The sequence below is a fragment of the Leopardus geoffroyi genome, chromosome D1 (genome assembly GCF_018350155.1).
Source record: "Leopardus geoffroyi isolate Oge1 chromosome D1, O.geoffroyi_Oge1_pat1.0, whole genome shotgun sequence".
Classification (NCBI taxonomy): Eukaryota; Metazoa; Chordata; class Mammalia; order Carnivora; family Felidae; genus Leopardus; species Leopardus geoffroyi.
This window is the reverse complement of record NC_059329.1, coordinates 7,189,648-7,216,304: the sequence shown is the minus strand read 5'-3', so window position 1 is coordinate 7,216,304 and position 26,657 is coordinate 7,189,648. Positions and strand designations below refer to the sequence as shown.

The 26,657-nt window shown below is 36.8% G+C and overlaps 1 protein-coding gene across 4 annotated transcripts in view; it reads right to left on the bottom strand.

Annotated features, from left to right (window-relative positions):
- Positions 1-26,657, bottom strand: part of DDX10 (DEAD-box helicase 10) — a 629,111-nt gene that overhangs the window by 469,818 nt on the left and 132,636 nt on the right. For all 4 annotated transcript variants that reach the window (XM_045482716.1, XM_045482720.1, XM_045482717.1 and 1 more), the window contains exon 14: positions 81-200. In XM_045482716.1, coding sequence (XP_045338672.1) covers positions 81-200 — 120 coding nt within the window. The remainder of the gene's footprint in view (positions 1-80; positions 201-26,657) is intronic.

Genomic DNA, 26,657 nt, shown 5'->3' with positions numbered 1-26,657 from the left:
GAATGTTAAGTCAGCAGGAGAGTCAAACTCTTTACACTAAGCGGAAGGTACCTCAGAGATGAAGCATTTAAGAATCTTACCTCCCCTTCCTCAGTAAATGTTATCTTCTTATTCACTTTAAAATTTCTCTTCATTACTTTTTTTGCTTCTGCGACCTTGGTCACTTTCTTCTTGACACTGGATTTAGAAGGTTCTTTCTTCTGTGTGAAAATATACAAACAACAGAGATTAGTTAAATGGCTGCTTTACGTTAGGAATTTCACTCTGGCAATACACTTTCTAAAACTGAATATATTTCCTGCTCACTGGCTAATAAGCACCAAAAGTACTGTCCAGAAATAAAGTTATTAGACTTTTTAATGAATGATACCCCCGATACTATAGGGGCTTAAGTGTAAACAAGATAAATGTTAGCCATAAGCAACCTTTAAAATTTCTTCCATTACTAAAACCATGCTATCCTGATAATGCTGAAGCAGCAGAAACTCATGATAATGACAAATGGGCATCCAAGGTAAATAAAGCTCTCTTCCAGCTAAAACACGGGCAAACTTAAATTTTCAGAGTAGGAGAATGTTTACCTGGAAAGCAAAATTACTGCAATACATTGTTTGCAATTCCACATCCTTCCGCCCATTATACTAATTTACTATATGAACACGGGGAAAAGCCTTTGATAACTAAGCTGTGCCCAAAGGTGAGATGGAATCAGAGTAATTTAGCAGGATACCCTGATCAGAACCCACCTAACATCCTCAAACCACCACAGCAAGGTAGTGAACATACGAAGCCACTGTTTACTTATGCTAAGCGAATGCTGAGGGAGCCATGTGAAATGGGGAGCTGTGGAGGTCATACCACAGCCTGCACAGATGAGAGAGGGACAGTAAGAAACTCACCACTAAGAGGGATTTGCACCATGTTTCTTACATTAGATCCAGGAATACCACCGGCGGTGGTTGGTAAACTAAGCTACGGCAGGCTTCATCAGGTGAGTAAGGAGACAGAATGAGAAGTTTCTGGTGCAACAGTGAAGACGACAAATTTGAATTCAAGCTCTACCACCACTTACGAGCTATGTAGGAGCAAGTTACTTAACTTCTGTGCTTTAGCTATAAATTGACCCTCAACAGTACCTCTATCTCATAGGGTTGGCTGGGAGAATTTAATAGTAAATGTAAAATATACAAAATCTAAGTATTAAATAAACCTCAAATACCACTAGTGATCTCTTCAAGCTACCTAAAGAGATCATGCCAACTGCATACAGGTTTACTTTGCAAAATCCCAGACTTGGAGCTTCATAACTGATTGTTGTTTTTTTTTAACACTGTTTTATAGGTAACCACCCAATGAAAACTAAGACAGGAGGGACTGATCTAGGAAACGAGTTATCACAAGCTTTGAGAAGATATACATTATTTATAACTGCTATATTATGGTAATCAATAAACAGAAAGAACAATTCACTTTAAAAAGTTTATATTATTGATAATGAATACAAAAATGCTTAAAAATAAAGTACCATGACACAAAAATAACAAATTTACTACAACAGAGGTTTGTATCAAGTTATTAATACATTACGTTTTTAGATAACAATAATGCTTATTATGAAAATTAGCTAATGTATCTGCAATATGATAATTTAAGTACAAGAAAGTTGCAACATGATAATTTAAGTACAATGGTTCTGTTATGTGGGTGTTACTAACACTGCTTTTTATAGTTCTGGTTCCTAAAACATACCATCTAATTACACTTATTTCTCAGACCACGTATCAAGTCAAAGTTAAAAACATACTAAGATTTGGGGGGCACCTGGGTGGCTCAGTGGGTTAAATGTCCGTCCAACTTGAGCTCAGGTCATGATCTCACAGTTCGTGGGTTCGAGCCCCCGCATCGGGCTCTGGGCTAACAGCTCAGAGCCTGGAGCCGGCTTTGGATTCTGTGCCCCCCTCTCTCTCTGCTCCTTCCCTGCATGTGTGCGCGAGCGCTCGCTCTCTCTCTCTCTCTCTCTCTCTCTCTCTCTCAAATAAACATTAAAAAAAAACATACTAAGATTTTAAATCTATAAAACGCTTACGAAAAGATTCATCTTCTCTAAAGTAGTTTTTATTACATCAGAGAGATATCAATAATGTTACAATCCCATTATACCTGCACCTCACAAGATTTCTATGAAAATAAATTCAATTTGTTTCAGATTTCTTCTTCCCATGGGATATTCCATCTACTCCTCCCAACCCCCACTAGCCCCAACTGCATGCATGCTGCCACCAGGTTGCACAGGGCCCTAAACTGCTCTGTCCATCCCTCACAACCTTCTCCCCACCACTGTGCTCTGAGATACACTACTATTATTCTCCTTAGGAAATAATACAGTCCTTATTTTCTCACTTCTGAGGGTAATTAACTAAGTTGTATGGCATTAAAACTTCTACATTAAAAGAAACCAGGGTGTTAGGAAGCTGATTGCCAACTGAGGTTAAGTTGCCACCTGTAGGTCACCTTGTGAACACAGGGCATTAATAAGACCCCCACTTCCTTCTTCCCAGCCAGTACTCCTACCCCCACCTTTCTCCACAGACAGTTATCAAAGAACACCACCAACACAATCGCCAGGGTTGGTGACAGGGTTATTCCTACTTGATCTTCTTGCTTTTTAGGGTTAGATCAATTCTTGAGGATCATGGGTTGGCTAATGTTCTGTCATCAGAGAGAATGCTGATCAAATAGCACAAACTCAGAGGATCATTACAACGTAAAAATAACCATTATACAGGAGTAAGTTATCACCACTTAAAAAAAAATGCTGAGGAGCAATCAGAGCCAACATTCTGGGGGTAATACTCTAGATCTTGATAGGAGTTTGAGTTACACAGGTAATTCACAGGTAATTGAGTTACACAGGTAATTCACAGGTAATTGAGTTACACAGGTAATTGTCAAACCTCAAATGTTACACTTAAGATTGGTGTATTTTACTGCACATAAATTTCTACCTCAAAAAACAGTCCTGTAATGAACTTAAACGAATGCCAGGCAGGCTGAAGTATATACGGTACAAAGGGTAACACCGTTGGCAACTTACTCTGAAGTGCATTAAATTTAAAAGTGTGATAAATAGTTGGAGAATTACATGATAAAGGCCATATGGTAAGAGTTTCATTATAGAATGAGTAGTGAATATTTTGGTGTACAAAGTGCACTTTCTTCAGCTTTTCTTTATGTTTGAAATTTTTTTAGAACAAAATACAAAAAAGGCCTGGTCCCAGGAATGAGAGAAAAAGTCATAAAGCAAAAATACCAAAAACTGCCAAAATAGAAGAAAGATAAGTTAAAAAACCAACCTTCGGGGAGCCTAGGTGGCTCAGTCAGTTAAGCATATGACTTTGGCTCAGGTCATGACCTCATGGTTCATGAGTTCGAGCCTCGCATCTGGCTCTGTGCTGAGAGCTTAGAGCCTGGAACCTGCTTTGCATTCTGAGTCTCCCTCTCTCTCTGCCCCTCCCCAATTCATGCTCTGTGTGTGTCTCTCTCTCAAAAATAAATAAATATTTAAAAAGAAAAAGAAAAAAGAAAACCAGCCCTGCATGGTGTAACCTTGGGATGATTCAGGTCCATATCAAGAGCTTTAGGGAGACCCATGAAACCACTGAAATTATGTAACAACACTTGGGGATCTTTGCATCAAAATAATCAAATTTGTTCATTTTAGTGAAGCCACTGTAAAGAACAGAAATTGCAAAATGGGTGAAAAGACACATGTTTATTTTATTTCATTGACAGGTTGGGGATTCACTCCAATACTTGAGAATTATTCTTCAGTCATTCAAATACGCCTTAGAGTATTGTCCACACACAAGACACCAAAGTGCACACTGGAGACGGAGCAATGAAAGAGACAGGGGGACCCCCAATCCTCCCTGGCCTAACTCTATGGGGAAAAAAATAATTTCTACTGTTTAATGTCTTTAACTATTTAATCACAAATGTATTAAGTGTTCAGAAAAAATAAAAAGGATGAACGAATCTATGCAACAGGGTACCTGCCCTAGCTAGTCTAGGGTAAGAAGAGGAGTCCAGGAAAATTTCCGTGTGAGACAAATGTCTAAAATGAGTGGCAAACACCCAAGCAATCTGTGGCATTAACAAATATCTTCTGGGTGTCCACTGATGGTGTATTTCACATGTGGCTTAGCTTAACTAAGGACCATGTCCTTCTTTAAAACATTACCTTTATGGGGCACCTGGGTGGCTCAGTCAGTTAAGCATCCGACTTCAGCTCAGGTCCTGATCTCACAGTCTGTGAGTTCGAGCCCCGCGTCAGGCTCTGTGCTGACAGCTCAGAGCCTGGACCCTGCTTCAGATTCTGTGCCTCCCTCTCTCTCTGACCCTCCCCTGCTCATGCTCTGTCTCCCTCTGTCTCAAAAATAAATAAAAACATTAAAAAAAATTTTTTTTAAACATTACTGTTAGCAGCTAATACATACTCATCTTTTTTTTTGTAAAGGATACTCATGTCTTATGAATTCATGTCTTAATCATGTTAAAAAGTCTCCATTCATGTCTTCTGCAGCCACAGTGTTTACCTCCCAAGAAGCAAATGGCATTAATACCTTTCTCTATATCCTTTCCAGAGACATTCTACCCACAATCAAGTATACATGAAGAACACCAAAGTACTAAATGAGCTATCCACATGGGCATTCACTTACCCAGGATAAATCTCTAAAAGTTAAAGCACTCAAAGAGTATGTACACTTAAAGTTCAACTCAATATTTCCAAATAACCCTCCTGAGAAGTCAAGCAAAATTTAACAGTCCCACCAAAAATTTGAGAGTAACTGATTCTCCACATCTATTTTCAGAAAGTAGATATTAGGCTTTATGTTTTGCCAATTAGGTGAAAAAATAGTATCTCATGAAATTTTTAATTTGCATTTATCTTGTTTTAAGCACAGCAGAACATCTTTCCAAAGACATTTTTTTTTCCTGTGTACTGTGTATCATCTTCAACAGTATTATCAACTATCAACCGTTAATGAATTCCTAGCATTTTACTTATTAATTCGTGAGATCTTTTCATTTGTTAAAAATGTGTCAATATTTTCTCCCACTGCATCATTTACATTTAAACTTCTACCATAAGGGTAATATTTTGTTGTTTGGACTTTGTTTTGTTTTTTTTGCTAAACATGTATTTTTAATTTTAATGTAATCAATGTTTAAAATAAGAAAATTTTCTGGATTTTTTTTGTACCATACTTACCAATATGTTTTCCACTGTATGACTTTTCAAAAAGCAGTTTAACTTCTTAAAATTCAGATTTTATTTTCTGTAAAAGTTTCAACACTGAATCTTGGATAAGGGGGGAAGTGCTGCTTGTTAACACTTTAAGTTTCTATTAAGTCATTAAAAATATCAAGTATACTTATTGTTAGGCAAAAGTTGTATTTTTACTACAAGACTTTGTATTATTGGTAAAAGAATGAAATTTGTAAATTTTAAACCAAAGAGTTTAACAAAAGATTTCCTGACAAGATGTAAAACATCAAAACACAATTTTCATTTCCATTTGCACTTCCTTCATGACATGTATGCTAGACATCAGAATAAAATTCAAAAAGGAAAATATCATAAAATACAAAATTGATAAAGCATCAAGTAATTTTCAAGGTCTTGTGACAGCTGTAGGAGGCTGCCACAAATAACTTGGAAGATAAAAGGTTCCGAGGAGAAGGACCGTATTAGTTTCAACACTAGCTACAAGATTCAAATATAATCAGTGAAAACAAAAACTAATATAAGCATTACTACTATACATCCTAGAGGTAAATTAAAAGTAACAGTGCAGGGTGCCTGGGTGGCTGAGTCGGTTAAGTGTCCGACTTCAGCTCAGGTCACGTTCTCATGGTTTCTGAGTTCGAGCCCTGCATCGAGTTCTGGGCTGACGACTCAGAGCCTGGAGCCTGCTTCAGATTCTGTGTCTCCCTCTCTCTCTGCCCCTTTCCCACTCACGCTCTGTCTCTCTCTGTCTCAAAAATAAATAAACATTAAAAAATTAAAAAACAAAGTATCGTTGCAAAAGAAAAAAAGAAAAACAAAAACCATACAGATATCAAAGTCAAAATTAAAAGAAGATACTCTAAAGAAATCAGATGTTTATGTTTCCTTAAAGTAGCTCCCATATGCATCATGGAATAATTAATGATTTATAATAACAATTTTACCTAAAAGTGAAGGAAACCTACAAAATAAAGAACTCTCAACTCTGGTCAAGACCTTACAGATTACTTATTATAACCTGAGACCTCACATTAAAAGTATGGGCATTTCATAGCATTTATAAGTACTGTTGCCTCAGAGTCCAAAAGTAATCATACCTTAGAATTGAAGATTTAAAAAGCAAAACAAAACCAATATAAAAAAAAAAAAAACCACACCTGCTATGTAAGCATAATTCCTTCATCATCCTAAATTTACTGAGCTACAAGAATTCACAGTCTAATTTTACACTATAAATTAAGGATGTACTATGTGGCATTTGATTTGAAACCCATCTACAAAATATTTTCTTAAGAAATAAACTTCCCTTGGGAATGCAAGCTGGTGCAGCCACTCTGGAAAACACAGTATGGAGGCTCCTCAAAACATTAAAAATAGAACTACCCTACGACCCAGCAATTGCACTACTAGGTATTTATCCAAGGGATACAGGTGTGCTGTTTCGAAGGAACATATGCACCCCAATGTATATAGCAGCACTATCCACAATAGCCAAAGTAGGAAAGAGCCCAAATGTCCACCAATGGGTGAATGGATAAAGAAGATGTGGTGTGTGTGTGTGTGTGTGTGTGTGTGTGTGTGTGTGTGTGTATACACACACACACACACAAAATGGAGTATTACTTGGCATACACACACACACACACACACACACACACACATATACATACAATGGGGTATTACTTGGCAATCAAAAAGAATGAAATCTTGCCATTCACAACTACATGGATGGAACTGGAGTGTATTATGCTAAGCGAAATTAGCCAAAGAAAGACAAATATCATATGACTTAATTCATATGAGGACTTTAAGAGACAAAACAGATGAAGGTAAGAAAAAGGAAACAAAAAAAGTATAAAAACAGAGAGGGGGGACAAAACATAAAGGGACTCTTAAATATGGAGAACAAACAGAGGGTTACTGGAGGGGTTGTAGGAGGGGGGATAGGCTAAATGGGTAAGGGGCATTAAGGAATCTACTCCTGAAATCACTTTTGCACTGTATGCTAATTTGGATGTAAATTTAAAAAAATAAAATTTAAAAAAATTTAAGTTACAAAAAATTTATTTTTACCTACACAAAAATAAATAAATAAATAAATAAATAAATAAATAAATAAACTTCCTTGATGATTAGTGATGTTGCACATGCTTTCATGCACCTATTGGTCATTTATGTGTATGTCTTCTTTGGAAAAAAGTCTATTCTAGTCCTTTGTCCATTTTTTAATTAGATTACTTTGTTTGTTTGTTTTTGCTTTTGGGTTGTATCAGTTCCTTATATATATATCTCAGAAACCCCTTATCTGAAACATGATTTATAAATATTTCTCCCATTCCCTAGGCTGCCTTTTTGTTTCCTTTGCTATACAGAAGTTTTTCAGTTTGATACAGACCCCTTGTTTATTTCAGCTCTTGTTGCCTGTGCCTATGGCATCTTGTCCAAAATATCACTGTCAAGACTAATGCCAAGGAGATTTTTTCCCCTATGTTCTCTTCTGGGAGTTTTAATCTTCAGGGAAATGAAGTCAAAACCACAATGAGATAGCATTTCACACTTATTAGGATAGCTATCATCAAAAAGACAAGAGGTAACAGGTGTTGGCATGGGTGTAGAGGAAAGAGACCTGTCGTACACAGTGGGAATGTAAACTGGTTAAGCCACAGTGGAAAACAGAATGGAAGTTCCTCAAAAAAATTAAAAATTTAAACTATCATATGATGCAACAATACCACTCACTCCTGGGTATATATCCGAAGGAAACAAAATCAATTCTAGGAAAGGTATGTGCACCCCCATGTCTGTTGCATCATGACTCACAACAGCCAAGACATAAAAACAATCCTAAGTGTCTGTCAAAGGATAAATGGATTAATAGAAAACGTGGTAGACATATACAACAGAGTATTATTCAACCACGAAAAAGAAGGAAATCCTGCCATGGGTGACAATATGGATGAACCTGGAAGGCATTATGTTAAATGAAATAAGTCAGAGACAGATACTACAAGGTATCACTTATATGCAGAGTATTTATAGAGAAGAAAAAGGGGAAATGGGGGCTGATGTCACAGAAACACAGAACAGTTGTTGCCAGGGGATGGGAAGAGGGAGAAATTGAGATGCATAACTTTCAGTTATAAGATGAGTAAATTGAAGGTTTAATGTATAGCATGGTGACTATAGTTAAAATACTGTATTTTATACGTGAAATTTGCGGAGAACAGATCTTAAGCATCCTCATCACACACACACAAAGTTAACTGTGAGGTGATGGGTGCGTTAATTATCTTGATCTTGGTAATCATTTCACACGGCACATGAAAACACAATCACGTTGTATACACATACAATTTTATTGATCGACTATTCCTCAATAACGCTAGAGGAAAAAATAAAACCACCACCACCAGTAAGTAGAATAGGTATGTTTGTGAAATCTTCACACAACCTATAGTCTTAAAATTAAGAGCCACCTAAAAGGTGTAGAAGAGGTCTGGAGATTGGTTGCATGACTGCGGGAATGTGCTGCACTCTATACTTAAAGTGGTACATTTTCTATGTATTTTACTACAATTAAAAATAAAGAGCCATCTAGACTATAACTAGACTTCAGTTTAAAATGCTGTTACGGAAGCAGTTTCTCTTTTCAGGGTCCTCCACAAATGTAAATTTAAGTCAAAGCAGCAGTCCCAGAATTCCACAGCAGCTGGAGGGAGGGGCCCAAGGCAGGCAATGCAAGGAACGGGAAGGACACAAGAGACCCTTAAGTGCCAGTCAAGTAAAATGCTATGAAACAGGTGCTTATTAATTATAAATTATGAAAATAATCTTATAAAATGGTCTAACCAATCCACAGGATTTTTCTTCAAAATGTCCACATTTACCAATGTCATTGTTTAAAGTTTAATGGAAGGCAAGCTACAATAAACCTTGGTAATATGCATAAATTGAGTCATACTGCTAAAATCGGGGACAGAGGAGTTGGAGAGAATGACGAGAGCCAGGGCCGCCTCTACCCAAGTCCCAGTTACATCAGTCTGCGGCTGACTGTATTGCAGCGGCCTGTTATCAAACTTGGTCTGCGCCCTTGCCCCCATTATGGTAAAGCCAGAGTCACCAGTTGGGTTCCTGATTTGTTTTTCCTAATGGACTGTAATCTTCACTAGGGTAAGATCGTTTGTATTACCATTTGTATCCCCAGAGCATCACAGAGAGGTTGGCACACAGGAAGCATTCAGTAAGTACTTCTTGAACCAAGAATTAGTGAAACAATTCCCAGTGGAATAAAGCATTACTTCATTTACTGCTCATAACAACTATGAGTCAAATCTGGGCCCTGAGAATTTTTTTAATTAGAAAACCAAAGGTTTGACAAATTTGGCAATTTGTTCAAGGCTGCACAATTTAAATCAAAGGGCACTTGACTTTGTTGTTTATATTCTACAATGCTTAGGTGATTTTTGTTCAAACTGTCTTAAGTTACAGCATCATAATTTTCCTCAATATGTGCCTTTTACGTTTCTATCAACTTTGAAAGAATGTTTGAAAACTGCTATTCTTAGCAACTTTACACCGTTTTTCAACTTTCCAGTTCATGGTCCATTAAGGAAGATTTTTTCATATTCTACTTTCTGATGCAGTATCTGTATTGGTTTTTAAAATAACTGTTTTCACATCCAAGCATCAATTCTAAATACCAAACATGCCACTTCAAATTACAAGGCCCCAATCCTACTTCCCTTCTGACGAGAATCACAGCTGTTACAGAATTTGTATATGATACTTGTGTCATTACTTGAATACTGACACTTCATAAATTGTACCTAGAAGACAGCCTAAATACCATTCTAGAAATCTTTCCCAATTTTTAATATATTATAGATAATACATGTTTATTTCAAACATAAAATCATATAAATGAGAGCCCACACATCCTGTCAGAGTTCTTCATATTTCAGAGTATCAGATTAGCCCTTCTGATTACATCAAGAAGCAAACCATAAGTAAAAGTCTCTATTCTGTGTCGTCAATAACTCCAGGCACTACTTATTTTCTTTGAATAAGAAAATATGAATAAGACTTATTTTCTTTGAATAAGACTTCTTTGAAGTCTGTAAACTGCAATTCTAAAGTATAAGTTGATGAAAATAGTTATTGAATACTACAATACATTAAGCAACATGACTAAATATTTATTACAAAATACTCATGATTCTTTTAAAAAATCATCTTAACAGGTCAACATAAACAGGTAAACAGACAAATATTTTTCTGTTTTTCCCAACCATGCAGATATGCAGTGATCTCAGCTTTGTCTGGACTTCCCTCCTGTTTATGGACGATAATAAGGCACAATCATTCTACACAATATTTTTTTCATTAAGAGATTCTTCCTTCCGGATTTCTACTTCCTGAATCCACACACTTAATCTGGGATACTTTCGAGAAGAATCTCTTAACCTAATAAACTCTTCTGACTAGTATGTACCTGCCACCTTAACTACTAAATGCTTTCAGAAAAGTTAAGTTTCAAATATATTCCTGATACACTTTCTATTCTCCTCTGTTCCTTCTCCTATTCTTCAAATACAACTTCCCCCACCAAATCCTCAAACATCAGTGGTTTTTTCCCTTCAATATATTTGTCTTCCTCAACAATTGGTCAAAATCAACCAATTTTTCCTTGATTTTAAAAAGCCTTTTCATAGCATTTCAGTCTAATAATTCTTTAAATCTTTCACTGCCTCCAATTAGTCTAGATAAGATTTCAGTTTCATTTTTTCACCCACGCCATATTTTATTTTGCTTATTTCCTGAGTTCAAGCCTCATCCCCGAGTTTCATGGCCACCCAGATCCATCACTGTCTTTGGTCTATTTACTACCTTAAATGTTTCCTTCTTACCTTTCTGAACACATTTATACTATTGGAACACATAAAGAATAATTTCTTATTTCTCATCTGGTACCTTAAGAAATTTTCTTTAGTTCACTGAAACTGTCCAAGCTGTTTACTATTCTGTTTTGCTAGCCAGGAAATTTGTATTATTTGTTCCACATCATACCCTTCTCCCCCACCCCACCCCCCAAAAATACAAATAAATTTTAAAGAAAGAAAAAAAAAAGCGACCATAAATGTGAAATCTCAGATGCTTTCTTTCTTTAACAAAATTATGGAACCAGTCATATTTTGCCTTAGGAATCCAATTTTTAACCTGCCACTTTTAATAAATATTTCTATATTAGGAAGCAGGCAGCTGGAAGCAATTTAGAGAAATGGGGCCTGATACATACTTTTTTCCTCTCTTTTTAGACTTCAAAAAATGACAGTATAGATTTCATTTCTAACTTGTGCCCAAATTGGCTACATCTATTTCTGTTGTCTCCTACAACTTGTGAAATCCTTCTAGAACTTAGAAATACTACAGGCATACAAAAAACCCAGTAACATTAAAAGGAAAAGCTATCTTGTGTCACACGGCCGTTCAGGTAACAGGGTTAAGGGACACAATAACGGTGGTAATGAACTAAGTAAAAAGACCTGGGGCAGCATTTATGCCACTTTCATAAGGCAACATGACAACTATACTTTGCCATTTATGCCTCTACCACCTTCCTTCCAAGTGACAGCAGAGACTCAGCAAGAATGCACCAGGAGCTAATTTACCAGAATTTGTGTGAATAAAATGAAATAGCATCAAAATAGCCTTCAACAATATCTAGTTCCAGGTTTAACTGAGAACTTTATAGTTGGCTCCAGCACCTACAATATTAACAAATTACTTGGCAGCCTGGCTTGTGTAATTTAAAGCAGAGTTTCTGAAAATTCATTCATCATGAAAGTCTAACAAACATAGGCCACAGAATAGTGCTTATTCAGTGAAGCACCAATTTAAAAAATTACACACAAACACACTCATGCATCTATACTCTAAATTACACAAACAGAATCTCTGGATGATTTAAACCCTTCACAAAGAACTGCAATAACAGAACTAAGACATATACTAAACTCAAATTGGGCTTTGTGCCTGATTAAGTTAGCCATTTTTGACACACTATTGTAAGACAGTAAGAGATGCTAATTCTGACCTCTCAGCCCCCCAAGACAAAGCAATCACTGCTACCGGTTATACATGGTTCCAGTGTCTGCCATTTTTCTAAACTGACTTACATTAGTAAATCACAAGATACGCATGGGATATACCTTAACTAAAAGAAATAACAAGTATCACTATCATGGCCAGCCCAAGCCATGTGCACAACTACATGCACAGTAAAATTTTCAAGATCTGCCTTCTATTGTCTACAAATGTTAGCTAAGCAAAAAATACCAAATGAAAAGTCACAGGCCAGCCTTCCGTACCATGTTTCATCAAAACGTACTTGGACGATGTCTAATTATTTAAAATGAGATACTCTTAAAAAACACACCATTTATAAAATGGTGGTCTGCAAGGCCATTTAATGTTGATAAAAGATATTGCTATTATTAAGTACAGAACGTGGAAGGATGAAAGGGCCATCCAAGATTACTCAGAGAAACAAATACCACGAGCACACGCACAGGATGAGAGGATTTCAAGATCACGCAGCCAGTGCCAGCGAAGTTAAGGCTGGAACTCAAGCTTTTGGGCAAAGCCAACCTGTGCTCTTACCCTGACACCACATACAAAAGTATCTTAGAAACATCTCAGAGACTACAATTTCCTCCAACAATCACAATTTTCCTGAAGAATACTCAGAGACTCCATAAAATTGAAATTAAGAACTGATGGAGGGCAAAAGTTTTCTTTAAAATGAAAAGAATCCTTCAAGGAAGGCATTTTAAAAGTGTCCTTTTCCGCTTTCATAGAAGGACCATAGATACCACTATAAAACCTGACCTCTAATATTTTTATCTCTCAAAAGAATAGCATGTAGAAAAAAGTTCTTCTCAATGCTCTATGCTGTCCTTTGATTTCCTGGAAAATTGCATGCTGAGCATGCAGTGATTAATACAATTTCCATCTGCCCTCCTTGGCACTTAAACATTAAAAACAAATTTTGACAGCCATTAGAAGCAGTTGACAGGTGATTGCTCGTTAATTTTTCTCCCATCTTAGAATGTGTCCCTGCCATTTTGTTAGGAAATTTGTAACACTAAATGTAATATTTGGAGGGGCACCTGGGTGGCTCAGTCAGTTAAGCGTCCGACTCTTTGTTTCGGCTCAGGTCATGATCTAACAGTCCACAAGATCAAGCCCTCATGCAGAGCCTGCTTAGGACTCTCTCTCCCTCTCTCTGCCCGTCCCCACTCGTGCACTCTCTCTCTCTCTCTCTCTCTCTTTCTCTCCTTCAAAGTAAATAAATTAATAATTACTTTTTAAAAATGTAATGTTTGTAATTACAACTTACTAAGGATTAAAATGAAGTCTTCGCTAGTCTCCAAACTGTGTATCTTACTTAGCTACTCAACATTTTTTTTCATCACTCTCCCTCCTACTGTCTCATCCACAGACTGGAAAATGCAGGAGCTATCAATAATCTTGAAATTCTCACCCAGAAGGCAAATTTAAGTTAAGATTTGATACTGGCTATCTTTTGGGAAGCTTTTCTTACTTTCTACCCTCAGCCTCCTGGTGATGTCTCCTATGGTATTTCTTATACTCTTGGTAGGAGATTTCTTCCACTTCTATTTTACCCCTCTTAGACACAACTCCCTGAGGATATGGACTTTGTCTTTACCTTTTAATTTCTAGAGTTAAGTGCCCATATTGTATCTGAACAAATCAATAATTATTTGTGAAGCTGAGCTAAGCAAATCAAGACAGTTTTCATTGAGAGGAACACTGACTCAAAGACTCTGAAACGCATCCTTCAGCTAGCTATTGTGACATCAACTTGTTTAAACAGCACAGAAATTTAAAATAAAAAAACCCATAATATTGCACATTCAAATTTGACACTTATTTGTTGAGAAAACAGATCCACTGACTCCGGGCAATAATAAAGTGTGATGCAAGCAAAGTAGAACTATCTGAAAATGATGTCAGGAGTCATTCTGGGTGCCTAGTCCAGGAGCTGAAGTCACTCCAGCATCCCCATCTCCCAGCATGACAGGCTGTGACCATGTTCAGCTACTGACAGCCTCCTGGCTTCTTCCCTTCACAAGGCAGATGCAACTTCCCTGGACCCCAGGTCTCCTCGGGCCGGACCGACGCATTTCTCAGATGACCACATGAACCCACAACTATACTGGCTGGTTCTCAAGCAGTTCAGGTGACTGCTCACTGATAAGGCTGGCCTACCGCTTCTATAATAAGGGACAATAAGAGATGACAGCAAACTTTCACTGGAATTAAAAAAAAAAACCTATGCTATTCTAATAGGGAGCAAACTGCTAAAATCCTGGCACCCCTCTATGTGGAATAATGACATGGAAAACTCAGGCCTTACTTCTTGCCGATTCTGGCTTTTCCCCATAGAATATCCTTTTCCCAACAAAGCCCATTCTTTAACCCATGCCATTATATTGTGAAATTTGTCCTAAGCTCCAATACATGACAAGTGGCAATCCAGATAGGTTTACGGGGCATAGGAAAAGGTCACTAAACTTTTTTTGAGAAGTTTATGGAACAATAAGTAGTTAATTAGTGATGCCAAGGACTGGACACCATGCTAGATGTTTACATATCATTTACTACTCACAACTACCCTTCTGAGATATTGCTTATATCTCACAGGTGATGAAACTGACAGTAAAATAAGTTAACCAATTATCCAGCTTGAAGGGACACAGGCCAGCTCTGAACTTCTTCTGTCACTCTAGGAAAAGACAATTAGTAATTACACACGAAGCTAAAATAAAGTTGGAGGAAAAATCAGAAAGGTACTAAGAGGTCTGTGACAAGATTCAGGGAAGACTACGGGACCAAAGAGACAGCATTTAAGAACAAAGCAGGAGGAAAGGGGAGCTGTGCAGAGTAAGACAGGGTAATGAAAGGAGACCATCTGAAAACAAGATCACAAGAAAGGAAGGAACAAGGGAGAGGGAAAGTGCTTTGAAAACAGATTCCTCTCACAATTAGTGATGTGTTGTAAAAAAAAAAAACTTTGCACCATACTTCCAAACCATTTTTCCCCTACTAAACATCTTACAAATTATCGACTCTAAATGGGAAAAACCAAATGATTAAACCAAAACAGAAAACTTTGAGAATTTTTTAACCAGTCACTGACAGGACGGGTAATAACTGCCATTTATCTCCCTAGTATTTTCTCCATTACACCTAAAGAATGTCTGAGATCTGAGACTAGGAGTGGTTAAGTCCAAAAGAAGAGATTATATTGGAACATGAAATTAATCTTTGGGACTCAGTGTGATCATTTCCAAGTCAGTATACTTTCACTGGCTAATACTATTTACAACATACCTACACTGTTTCTTCTCCAAATACTTCAATTATTTAAACCATGTAATTATTTGAAGGATTTGATCAAGTCGTTAATAAATGAAAGCATTAAATAACATGATGATCCTAATAAAAGATTTACATCAAACTGATTTTGAATACATTCAGCTTCAATTGTATCAAGTAAACAGGTTGAACTGATGAGAATTTTCTCCATTAAAATGCAATTAATTTTCCACTAGTGCATCAAGATTTCCAGGGTTAAATTATGAAACTCACCATAATTGGCCTCATTAGTTCTGAATCCAAAATTCTGGTTGTCAAACCTTCCTTTAAAAGGTCACAAACTATCAGAGAATGATCTGATCAAAACAGTACTGTTACTGTTTTTTGAGTACCTACAGGAAGCCTCACTTGACTAAAAGCATGGGATCTGGCTAATTTTCAACTTGCTTGGGAATGAGCTGCCCATTTTAGGAATAATGAGTCAACTCTCTCTCGTTGCTCTGTTACAAAAGAGTCATATGTTGATGATCATGTTAAAATGGCTCTACCTTCCTCAGAGAAGCATGCATGTAAATTAGGGGATGGAGAAACAGAGAGAGGGAACAGATTCGCTGTGCCCATCTCACCAGTTTCCAGAGAGCTCCTTTCCCTGAACTTCATGCTGGCATTGCCTCGTCTGTTTCCTTTAAGGATGGGTATCAAGCATTTCCATATAAAATGCATTTTATGTCTTATCGTACAGTTGTTGAAATGCAAGGAAAATCTGTGCTTCTCTGGAGTAGAAGAATGTCTGCTCCTTATGGGAAAAGTATTCTTTTCATTTTGGCAGTTAAGACCTCAGAGCCAAATTCCTGATCCATATTTAAGAACCATGTAAAACCCTGCATGACCCTGCATATTAAATCTCCCACCAGTCATTTCTATCCTATCTATATTTTGCATGCCTGATGTTTTCTATTTTATTACAGTTAGAAGTACTTCTAACTACTACTTAAGCTACTTCTAATTCCTTGTGGGATTAAGAGGAATAAAATAGAATAAAGGAGGCTCAGTCATTTATTCAACAAACACTGGGTATCTGCAATACTCCAAGTCCTATCCTAGGCACTTTGGAAGGTGCATTCCAGTAGAAAAACCCAAACACACACACACACACACACACACACACAGTATGTCAAGGAGCTTTAAGCACTATGAACAAAGGCAGAGTAAGGGTGGAGACAGTGACTAGTGGAATGGAGGAATTTTAAATAGTTAGATAGGGCCTCTCTGAAGAGGGGTCACTGGAGCAGAGATCTAAAATGATGTGGGGGCACCTGGGTGGCTCAGTCGGTTAAGCGTCCAACTTGGGCTCAGGTCATGATCTCAGTTTATCAGTTCAAGCCCTGCACTGGGCTCTGTGTTGACAGCTCAGAGCCTGGAGCCTGCTTTAGATTCTGTGTCTCCTCCACTCTCTGCCGCTCCCACACTCGTGCTCTGGCTCTCTGTCTCTCAATGATAAATAAAGGTTAAAAAAACAAAATTTTTTTAAACGATGTGAAAGCAGTCATTGATCTAGGTAAGAATTCCAAGTAAAAGAAAGAGCAGGCACCAAAAGCCTGCAAGTGGAAATAAGATCGTTGTTTTCAAAAAGAAAAAAAAAAAAAAAAAAAAAGAATGACTAGACAAGAGTGAGCAAGGTGGAGAGTGGTAGGAGAGGAAGTCAGAGATACAGGAAGATTCGGGATTATGGAAGATCTTGTAGAACACACTAGAGCTTGACTTTCCCCTGAATATGAGAAGGAATACAAGTTTCAAGCAAGAAACATGGCATAATTTGGGCTTTTCTTCTGCTGTGAGGATACTACAGCAATTAGAAAGGTAAAATATTGGTCTACATGCAAGATGATAGTTTGAATCAGAGTAGTAAGTGAAGAAAATGGTAGGATCTGGTATATTTTTTAAAAAAGAGTAACGAGGGGCACCTGGGTGGCTCAGTCTGTTAAGTATCCGACTTTGGCTCAGGTTATGATCTCAAGGTTTGTGGGTTCGAGCCCCGCATCAGGCTCTGTGCTGACAGTTCAAAGCCTGGAGTCTGCTTTCGATTCTGTGTCTTGATCTCTTTCTGCCCCTCCCCCATCTCAAAAATAAATAAACATTAAAAAAAAGAAGAAAGGGTAACAAGATTCGCACCAAGAGTAGAAAGGGAAGGTAAAAAAGGATTCAGGGATAACTCCCAGGCTCTTGAACCGGGTGACTGGCATTATACATCCAAGCTAGTTAAAAGGAGTTTAAGGGAAGCAGAAGGGGTTCAGGACATATATGTGGATTCCCCAACAAATCCAATGTCTAGGTTTGCCAGGGAACATATGTTGATGGAAACTAGTTTAAGACACAGCTTCGGGGCACTCCCTCATTTAGGATGGAAAAAGAAGAAACCAGTAAAGAAAACCAGACAGAACAATCAGTTAAGAGCAAAACGAGGCAAGTGTGGTGTGTCAGAAGGCAAGTGAAGAAGACATTCCAAAAAGAACACTTTCCAGAGAGAAAACATTGCTGAGATTTTGATTAACATGGGATCCTGAGAGTTGATTCTTCAATTTGCCAAAATAGGAGCTGCTCCTTCCCTGAGGAAAAGAGATTTCAATAGAGTGGAAGGGATACAAATCTGAGCAGAAAAAGGTACAAGAGGAAATAGAGGGTGAAGTAGTGAAAACAGTAAGTATAGACTACTCTTCCAAGGAATTCTCTTTGTTATCCCCAACTACCAAATGGTGAAGGTCCAGAACCACATTTAGTGTTATTACAACTGGAGTGTAGGTAAGTGAAGAGTGACTTCTGTATGTGCTAGATTGAAATACCTAATACCAATTTTTACATTTCCCAGAAAATAATCAAGGATTATAAATATTCTCATCACATCATTGCATTTATTAGAGAAAAATCAGAAGGCATCCAAAAGCACTGGAGTAAGGGGCACATGAATAAAATGTGTTAGATACCGATTCACACAAAAGAACAAATCTAGCTATTAAATTACAGCCTTATACAAGTGCACTTACTGACCAGGAAAATTTTCCCAACATTATTTCCGTTTTTACAAAGGCTATAAATCAGTCCATAATGATTATCTGCTCTGTAACTTTAATGTTTTCGGGGTGGAAAGATTGTGTGTATGTGCACACAGACATACAGAAAAAGACAGAGGTACACAAACCAAAGGGTAAGAATAGTTTTATCAAAGTGTATAAGATGATTATAGCAGATATGTAGCTTTCTTTATTATGTATTTCCTTATTTCCCAATTTTCAGCTGAAGAGCAAATAATTAGCAAAAATTACTGGTTGTAATAAAATAAGGTTTTATTTGCCATGAAAAATGTTAAAGAACAAAATTCTTACTTCTCCTTCTAGAGGACCTCTAATGTCACATAAGGTCTTACCTGAGTCCCCTTTGCTTCCTCATTCCTCCAGGCTGGTTCAGGTTGCTCTCTTCTATGGCCCTAGAGACTACTATAACTCTCAGTTTATCTGAATTTATAACTCACCAGATTATTAAATCAAGGGCACCAAACACAGTAAATTGTGGACATTTAGTAAATTTTAGTTAGTTCCACTTATTCCTGTAACAAACTTCCTACTATCTTGCAATTTTTTTTCCTAATGATTAATTTACAATTTACTACCCAAATCATTTTTCTTTGAAACTGATTTTTTTTAATTTTTATTTTTGAGAGAGAGAGAGAGAGAGACAGGGGAAGAGAGAGGAAGGGACAGAGAATCCAAAGCAGGCTCTATACGGTCAGCAGAGTCAATGTGGGGCTCGAACTCACAAACCACGAGATCATGACCTGAGTCAAAGGCAGATGCTTAACTGACTGAGCTACAAACGTGCCCCAGAAATTGATGTTTTCTTTTAAACCGATTTAAAAACTTAGGAGGTATTTTTGTACCCTGGAAAATTTCAAGATTTTATGGATCAGAAAATCTCTAATCTATATTAGTATTTTTACAAACCATTTTACATTTTGATTGTGTTCACTGTAATATGGTAATTTATGATACATGCAGAAAACATACATCATGACCATGGTTATGATAATTTGTCATCCTAAATTGCTGGAGATGAGAGCTGAGAGTAAATTCCCTACACCTGGGGCTTATAATGTTGTAAGGATAAAACAGTCCTTTTTGATTTAGGATCCAAACAAAATCAACATTTCACAAATTTCATTAATTAAAAATGAAAAAATGACATATTTACAAACAGGGACTGATATTCAAAGAAGGAAAGCTTCAACTTCTAGATTAGTTTTTGAACGTTTATGTAAAAAAATTAAAAATTAGACAAGACCATGTTGCATTTACAACACAAGGATAAAGCTACCATTTCTTATTCTATGTCTATCCCACGTAAGTAGCTAGAGAAATGTAACCTTTCTGATATATACATTATTCTATACTTCTTGATGAAACTTTCAGGGGGAGACAATTCTTGCCAAATGTCTAGAAGAGAAAGAGTAATAGACTAGATTTTATTAAACTTGTGTGAAATTATCTAAAGAACACATGTAAATTACAGTGTTGAGCAGCAGATCCCTAATTAACAAAGAATTTCAAAGGTAGAAATATATTAAAAAGTTATTTTAAAGACAGATACTGGGGCGCCTAGATGGCTCAGTTGGTTAAGCATCCAACTCCTGATTTTAGCTCAGGTCATGATCTCATGGTCTGTAGGATCGAGCCCCACGTCTGGTTCTGTGCTGGGAGTACAGAGCCTATTTGGGATTCAATCTCAATCTCTCTCTCTCTTTCTCTCTCTCAAAATAAAAAAATAAACTCTGGGGCACCTGGATGGCTCACTGAGCATCCAACTTCAGCTCAGGTCATGATCTCACATTCATGGCTTCAAGCCCTGCACAGGGCTCTGTGCTGACAGCTCAGAGCCTGGAGCCTACTTCAGATTCTGTGTATGATTCTCTCTTTCTGCCCCTCCCCTACTCATGCTCTCTTTCTCTCTCTCTCTCTCTCTCTCTCTCTCTCTCTCTCTCTCAAAATAAAACATTTAAAAAATGAATAAAATAAACTTAAAAAAGAAAAAGGAAACTATAAAGACAAATACTAAATTCCAAAATTCTAAATACACTGAAATTTAATTGTCCAACCATGCTGTTGTTTCATTTTAAACCCAATCTGTCTCTAACCAAATAAATAAAATTAAATTTTGTAAATTTTCAAGTGAAATGTAACAAGCTTACCCCTTTTGACCTCATCTTAATGGTGAGGGAGAAAATGATAAGTCAATTGTTTACTACCATTCAAATTCAAGTGAGTAAGTAAAAGAAAGAGTTAACAAGGCCCAAAGAAATCTCATCATTTATAAAACAATTTGATGGATGGTCTCAATTTTACAACCATGAGAGCAATTAAGCACATTTTACAGGAGGACATACAGATCTTCTGAACATCTTAAACATTAAATGTCTATTCCCCAGGAAGCTTTCGGGATCATTAATAGCACTCACTCACTTTAAAAATCTAGTTCATCCAAAAATAATGGTAAGCTTCCATCTAGCTTACCTTGTCTACTATTTTATTTTAAACTACCTCAAAGAATCATTTTAAGGACAATTCATATAAATTCATCTAATGATTAATTACATAACTTCCTAAAGTCAAATCAGAAGATTTTGCCTCCTAAATCTACTAGGGTGGGCAAAGCATGAAAAGGAACAATGTAAGTGTTCCATTATTAATACCTAGTATGTTCTGTTTTGGTAAGTGTTATATTAAAAAAAAAAAATCACCCACATAAAAAATAACTTCAAAATATAATAAAGAAACCATGGGGCTAAAAAGAAGGGATCTATTCAGGGATTTTTTTTTTTTTTTTTAATTTTTGACTGTTAATACACATGGACGGGGGGGGGGGGGGGGGGGTAGAGGGTAACTCTAGAAGACCTATACAAAGACCTAATTATATAAACTTACTGTGCCACCCAAACTAGACCCAGTGAGCCAGCATTTACATGAGTGTATTAAAGGGGTACTAATGTACTAAAGTCTAACAAATTAACAAAAAAATGAAAACTGACTCAAAAGACTTGCTTCATGAATGAGTCAGCGTAACAGAGATTAAACACCCAAGTTCTGGAACTACTTATTACTATGTCCAAATCCTAGCTCTACTCTGACTAGCTCAAGATTTCTTAACCTCCCCATCTTCCATTTCTTCATCTAGAGAAAAGAATATGTTTTTAATAGGGCTCTTTTAAGGATTAAATTAGAAAATGTAAGTGAAGTGCTTAGCAAAGTGTCTACCACAGTAAAAGCTTCCTATCTAGCCATCACCACCACCACGGCAGTGAAGAAAGCACCATGTGCCAGAGCTGGGAAGAGCAGCAGAGAGCAGAAGAGAAAGAGAGTGCACCCAGAAGCTCTATCGTCACTTATGTCGTCTGCTAACCCCAAAACCCATCGAACAGCTCTGATCACAGGTGTGCCCTTCCACTCTGGCCCCTCCCCCACTCTACCATCCTACTGAGAGTATCCTCCAGCACAGACTATCTGATCAGTGACCTGTTATTCTCTCCCACACACTGCTGCAGACCTGGCCTCGTCATCAGCGTTAGCTCCCCTGAGCCAAAAGTCACCTGCCACAAGTTTGGCCCCAAATGAAACAGTTACAAGCTTGGAAAATAAACCTCTACAAACATTCATGAGTAGTACTTAAGAAAATAGAGGGGCGCCTGGGTGGCGCAGTCGGTTAAGCGTCCGACTTCAGCCAGGTCACAATCTCGCGGTCCGTGAGTTCGAGCCCTGCGTCAGGCTCTGGGCTGATGGCTCAGAGCCTGGAGCCTGTTTCCGATTCTGTGTCTCCCTCTCTCTCTGCCCCTCCCCCGTTCATGCTCTGTCTCTCTCTGTCCCAAAAATAAATAAACGTTGAAAAAAAAAATTAAAAAAAAAAAAAAAAAAGAAAGAAAATAGAGAAAATAGGGGTGCCTGATGGCACAGCTGGTTAAGATCCGACTCTTGATCTCGGCTCAGGTTACGATCTCATGGTTCATGAGTTTGAGCCCCGCATCAGGCTCTGTGCTGATGATGCGGAGCCTGCTTGGGCTTCTGTCTTTCCTTCTCTCTGCCCTCCTCTGCTTGTGTTCTCCCTCTCTCTCTCTCAAAATAAATAAATAAGCTTAAGAAAAAAATACAGAGAAAATAATTTGCATCTAATGTTAATTTAGAAACACTGACAAACATCTAATTACAGTTTTTTATAAACCCTGGCTTGTAAATACATGTAGCCAAAAGATGACTATAAATAACAAAGGACCAGCTAACTGGTGTTCAACCTTTCTACCTATTATCTAGGCATAAGAAAAAATATATAGATCACTATTCATTCACTGCCAACATAGGAAAGGTGGTTTTAAATGTGTACAGTCTAGAAAATTCCAGTTCTAGCAATATGGCAGAACCTCTCACACCACAAATATGTAGAAATACTGATAAAATATAACCAAACAGCTTTATAATAATTAAATATATTGCTAATTTAGCAAGAAAGAAATCTCAGAGTCAGAAAAGAAAAAGTAAATTGGATAATCCTGAGGTGTGCTATCAACCTAGAGATATACCACCATGCTGTAGGATGGAGTAATATGTCTATATACGGGCAGGAAATCAGAACAATTGTCTGTGAAACTCTCAAAGGGCTATACCCTCCGTGAAAGAAGGACCAGGAAAAAAAAAACAAAAAACAAAAAAGCATGCCAAATGGCCCTAAAAGACTACAAGGAAGACTAGTTCATTTCAGGCTCTAAGCTCTGGATGAAGAATGAGGGTAGGGGTGTGAGAGGATTATAATATCCCAGAATACAATTAAAAACCCAAATTTACAACAACAATTAAAAACCCAAAATCACCAAGTCAAGAAATAAACATAAAATGGTTTAAGTTAGGAAGCGCCTGGCTGGCTCAATGGGAAGAACATGAGACTCTTGATCTCAGGGATGGGAGTTCGAGCCCCATGTTGGGTGTAGAGATTACTTAAATAAAATAATAATATTTTTAAAAATGGTTTAAGTTAAAAATTGGTTTAAGTTCAGAATTTTAGAAAATTCTACAAGAAAGTGACGATAGGTCTATGAAATTTTTAACCATACTATAATGAAACATAAGAAAGCAGAAAGTCCAAAAATAGACTCTAAATATATAGTAATTTGTATACAGGATTAAAGGTGCCACATTAAATCAGTGCATAAGACACACTTCAATCAAAAGTGTTGGAATAACTGGGTAGCTATGTAGAAAAACTTCAGTTTTTATGTTTTTCACACTTCACACCTTACAAAAGAATAAATTCCAAATGTATCAAAAACTTACATGCATGAGATTAAGTCACAAAAGCAACGAAAGAGAGCCTGGGAGAACTCTTTTACAACTTTAGAGTAGTGAAGGCTTTTTTCACCTCTGACATGAAACTTAGAAATAATAAAAGACCATATTGGCAAATGCAACTGAATAAAACATTTTTAAACATGATCCAAAGTCAGTAAAATAGAAAACAATCTGGAAAACAAAAATAAACCAAGAACTAAAAAAGAAAACTACCTGCAATCCATCAGGTAAGAAGCACAGGTCAAATTTTCCCCAATAGGAAGGAGCTAATACAAAGAGTAAGGAAAAATATCAGTAGCCCAATAAGGCAAAGATATGGATAGTTCTCAGAAGAAACAATACAACTGGCTGACTCCCAATGTGACAAATGTAAAGGAAAACTTCACAGAGACATCAATTCCCTCCTATGAAATTGGTAACCATAAAATATTTGAAAAGATGCTGTGTTGGGAGAAACGCAGGTCACGAATTATGAACAGAAATGTGAAACAGCACAACTTGTAATATTTATCCATATTCTAAATTTACAGACCCTCTGATTTGTAATTTCACTTCTAGGAAATTATTCCACAAAAATTTTTCCAAATGAAAATAAATACTCAAGTATTTTCAATATTAATAAAGAAGAACATGGCTGTTTGTTTCTAAAAACATGTCATTAATTTTATACCAATTTAAGAACCGCTTGGGAAATCTATTCATAAAGAGAGCAAATATTTGTTCATGACATTTTTTTATGACTGTCTGTCTTTTTATTACAATTTCAGAAATCTTCATTTTATATTTTTTCACACATGCTACAATCCATTTGGTCAACAGTAACTGAAGAATATATACAAGTAGATAAAGGGTGATGATACCTAAAAACAACAAATATGCAGCACAGTGTTGACTATTACAACATATATGTACTTATAAATCAGTGCAAGTAACAAGCTGAAATGTCTATTTCATCAAACATCTATGAAGTACTGGCATTCTCCTTTAAGGCCTATAAAAAGGAAGATTTGGTAACTTTACTTCTGAAAGACAAACATCTATTGTCAACAAAGGTAGCTAATTAATTGGCTACTTGTGGTATCAAACACAGCAAGATCTGATGCTCTATATGGCAAAAAGTAAGCCTATTTCAAAGGCCTAGTATCAGTGTATTAATGATTTGTTTAACAAACCTGAGAAATAACTGATTTTTTTAATGTCTTATTTATTGATTTGGTTGTCCATTTCACAAACTATATCTAGCGTGTTAGACAAAACCTTTTGCAACAGGGGAATTAATGAGCAGGTTGGTTGCAGGCTATTAATGCAAAACGACAATTTTCCTAGAAGAAAAACAGGAACATAATAACATGCTTACATATAACTAGGACCAGTATGAAAAATTTTAAGACAAGTGAAAATTAACAAAAAACATGAAGATCTTCAACACACATATAGTTCGAATATATACAAAGAGTTTAGCCAATATGCAGCCAACATTGTCAGTCCTATTACTCAGCTCTCTCTTCATCATATTTATAAGTTAATTTCCCTTAGATTTCCCTTTTTAGAACTATCCTTTGCTCCCTTTGTCCTAACTAACTGAATTCGGTAGGATCACTTGTCATTTCCATGGCATAAAGGCAATGGGAAACTGGTGGGAAATTAATGAGAAACTTTAACTGGGCACTTAGAAGAGCCATTCTAAGTTTCTTAGGATTCTTTCCTACTCACTGAAAAACACACTCTGGTCTGCTTGCTTTTTAACAAGTACCTCTAAGGTAATATGAATGATATGTCCAACACATTTTTTTCTTTTGAGAGAAGATATTACACAAATAGATACATCACAAAATAGCATTAAATTTTCATTATAGGGTATATGCCAGATCATGATACAAGGTAGTAACTTTTTAGTTTGTCTCCTTTTTTAAAATAAATCCTGAGGGATGGGGGTAATTTCAGAGAAAGTTCAAAAAGGAGGTATCATGAGGGTTTCTTTTCTAGAACATCTTTCCTCACCTTTGCCTCTTCCTTTTAAAGTTCAAGTTCCACGTAAGCCATGAAGCCTTCTCCTACCCAACCAACAAATTGATCAATTCCTACTGTACAATTTAGATCTTAACTTTATAAGGTCCTGTGTCATTTCCTAATTTTTAAACATATTACCTATATTCCACAATGTAACTGTGAGAGGTGTGACAGGCTGAGAGCGTATAGCAACAGCCACCATCCCAACACAGACATACACCGCACTGGGCAAACTGCTGAGTACAAAAATGATGGTCAATATACACTTATCTGGTATATCAAATGGCCCAATAACTGACTGAAGTACACAAAATCTAGGGATTGCTTGTAGGAGGTGAGCAAAAATATCTCGTAGAAGATATTTTCCTCATTTTTTCTGTGAAGGTAAACAAAACAGACAAAAATGTCTCCCTTGGAGAGTTTACATTGCACTGGAGATAGACCAGAAATAATGAGTGAAAGGTTTATGTGCTATGGGGAGAATATATATAGTAGGGTAAAGGAGGAACGACAAGTGTGCAGTAAGCGTTTTGCAGGTACGTGGAGAACCAGGGTCAACGGTTTGTTAAAATTCCCAG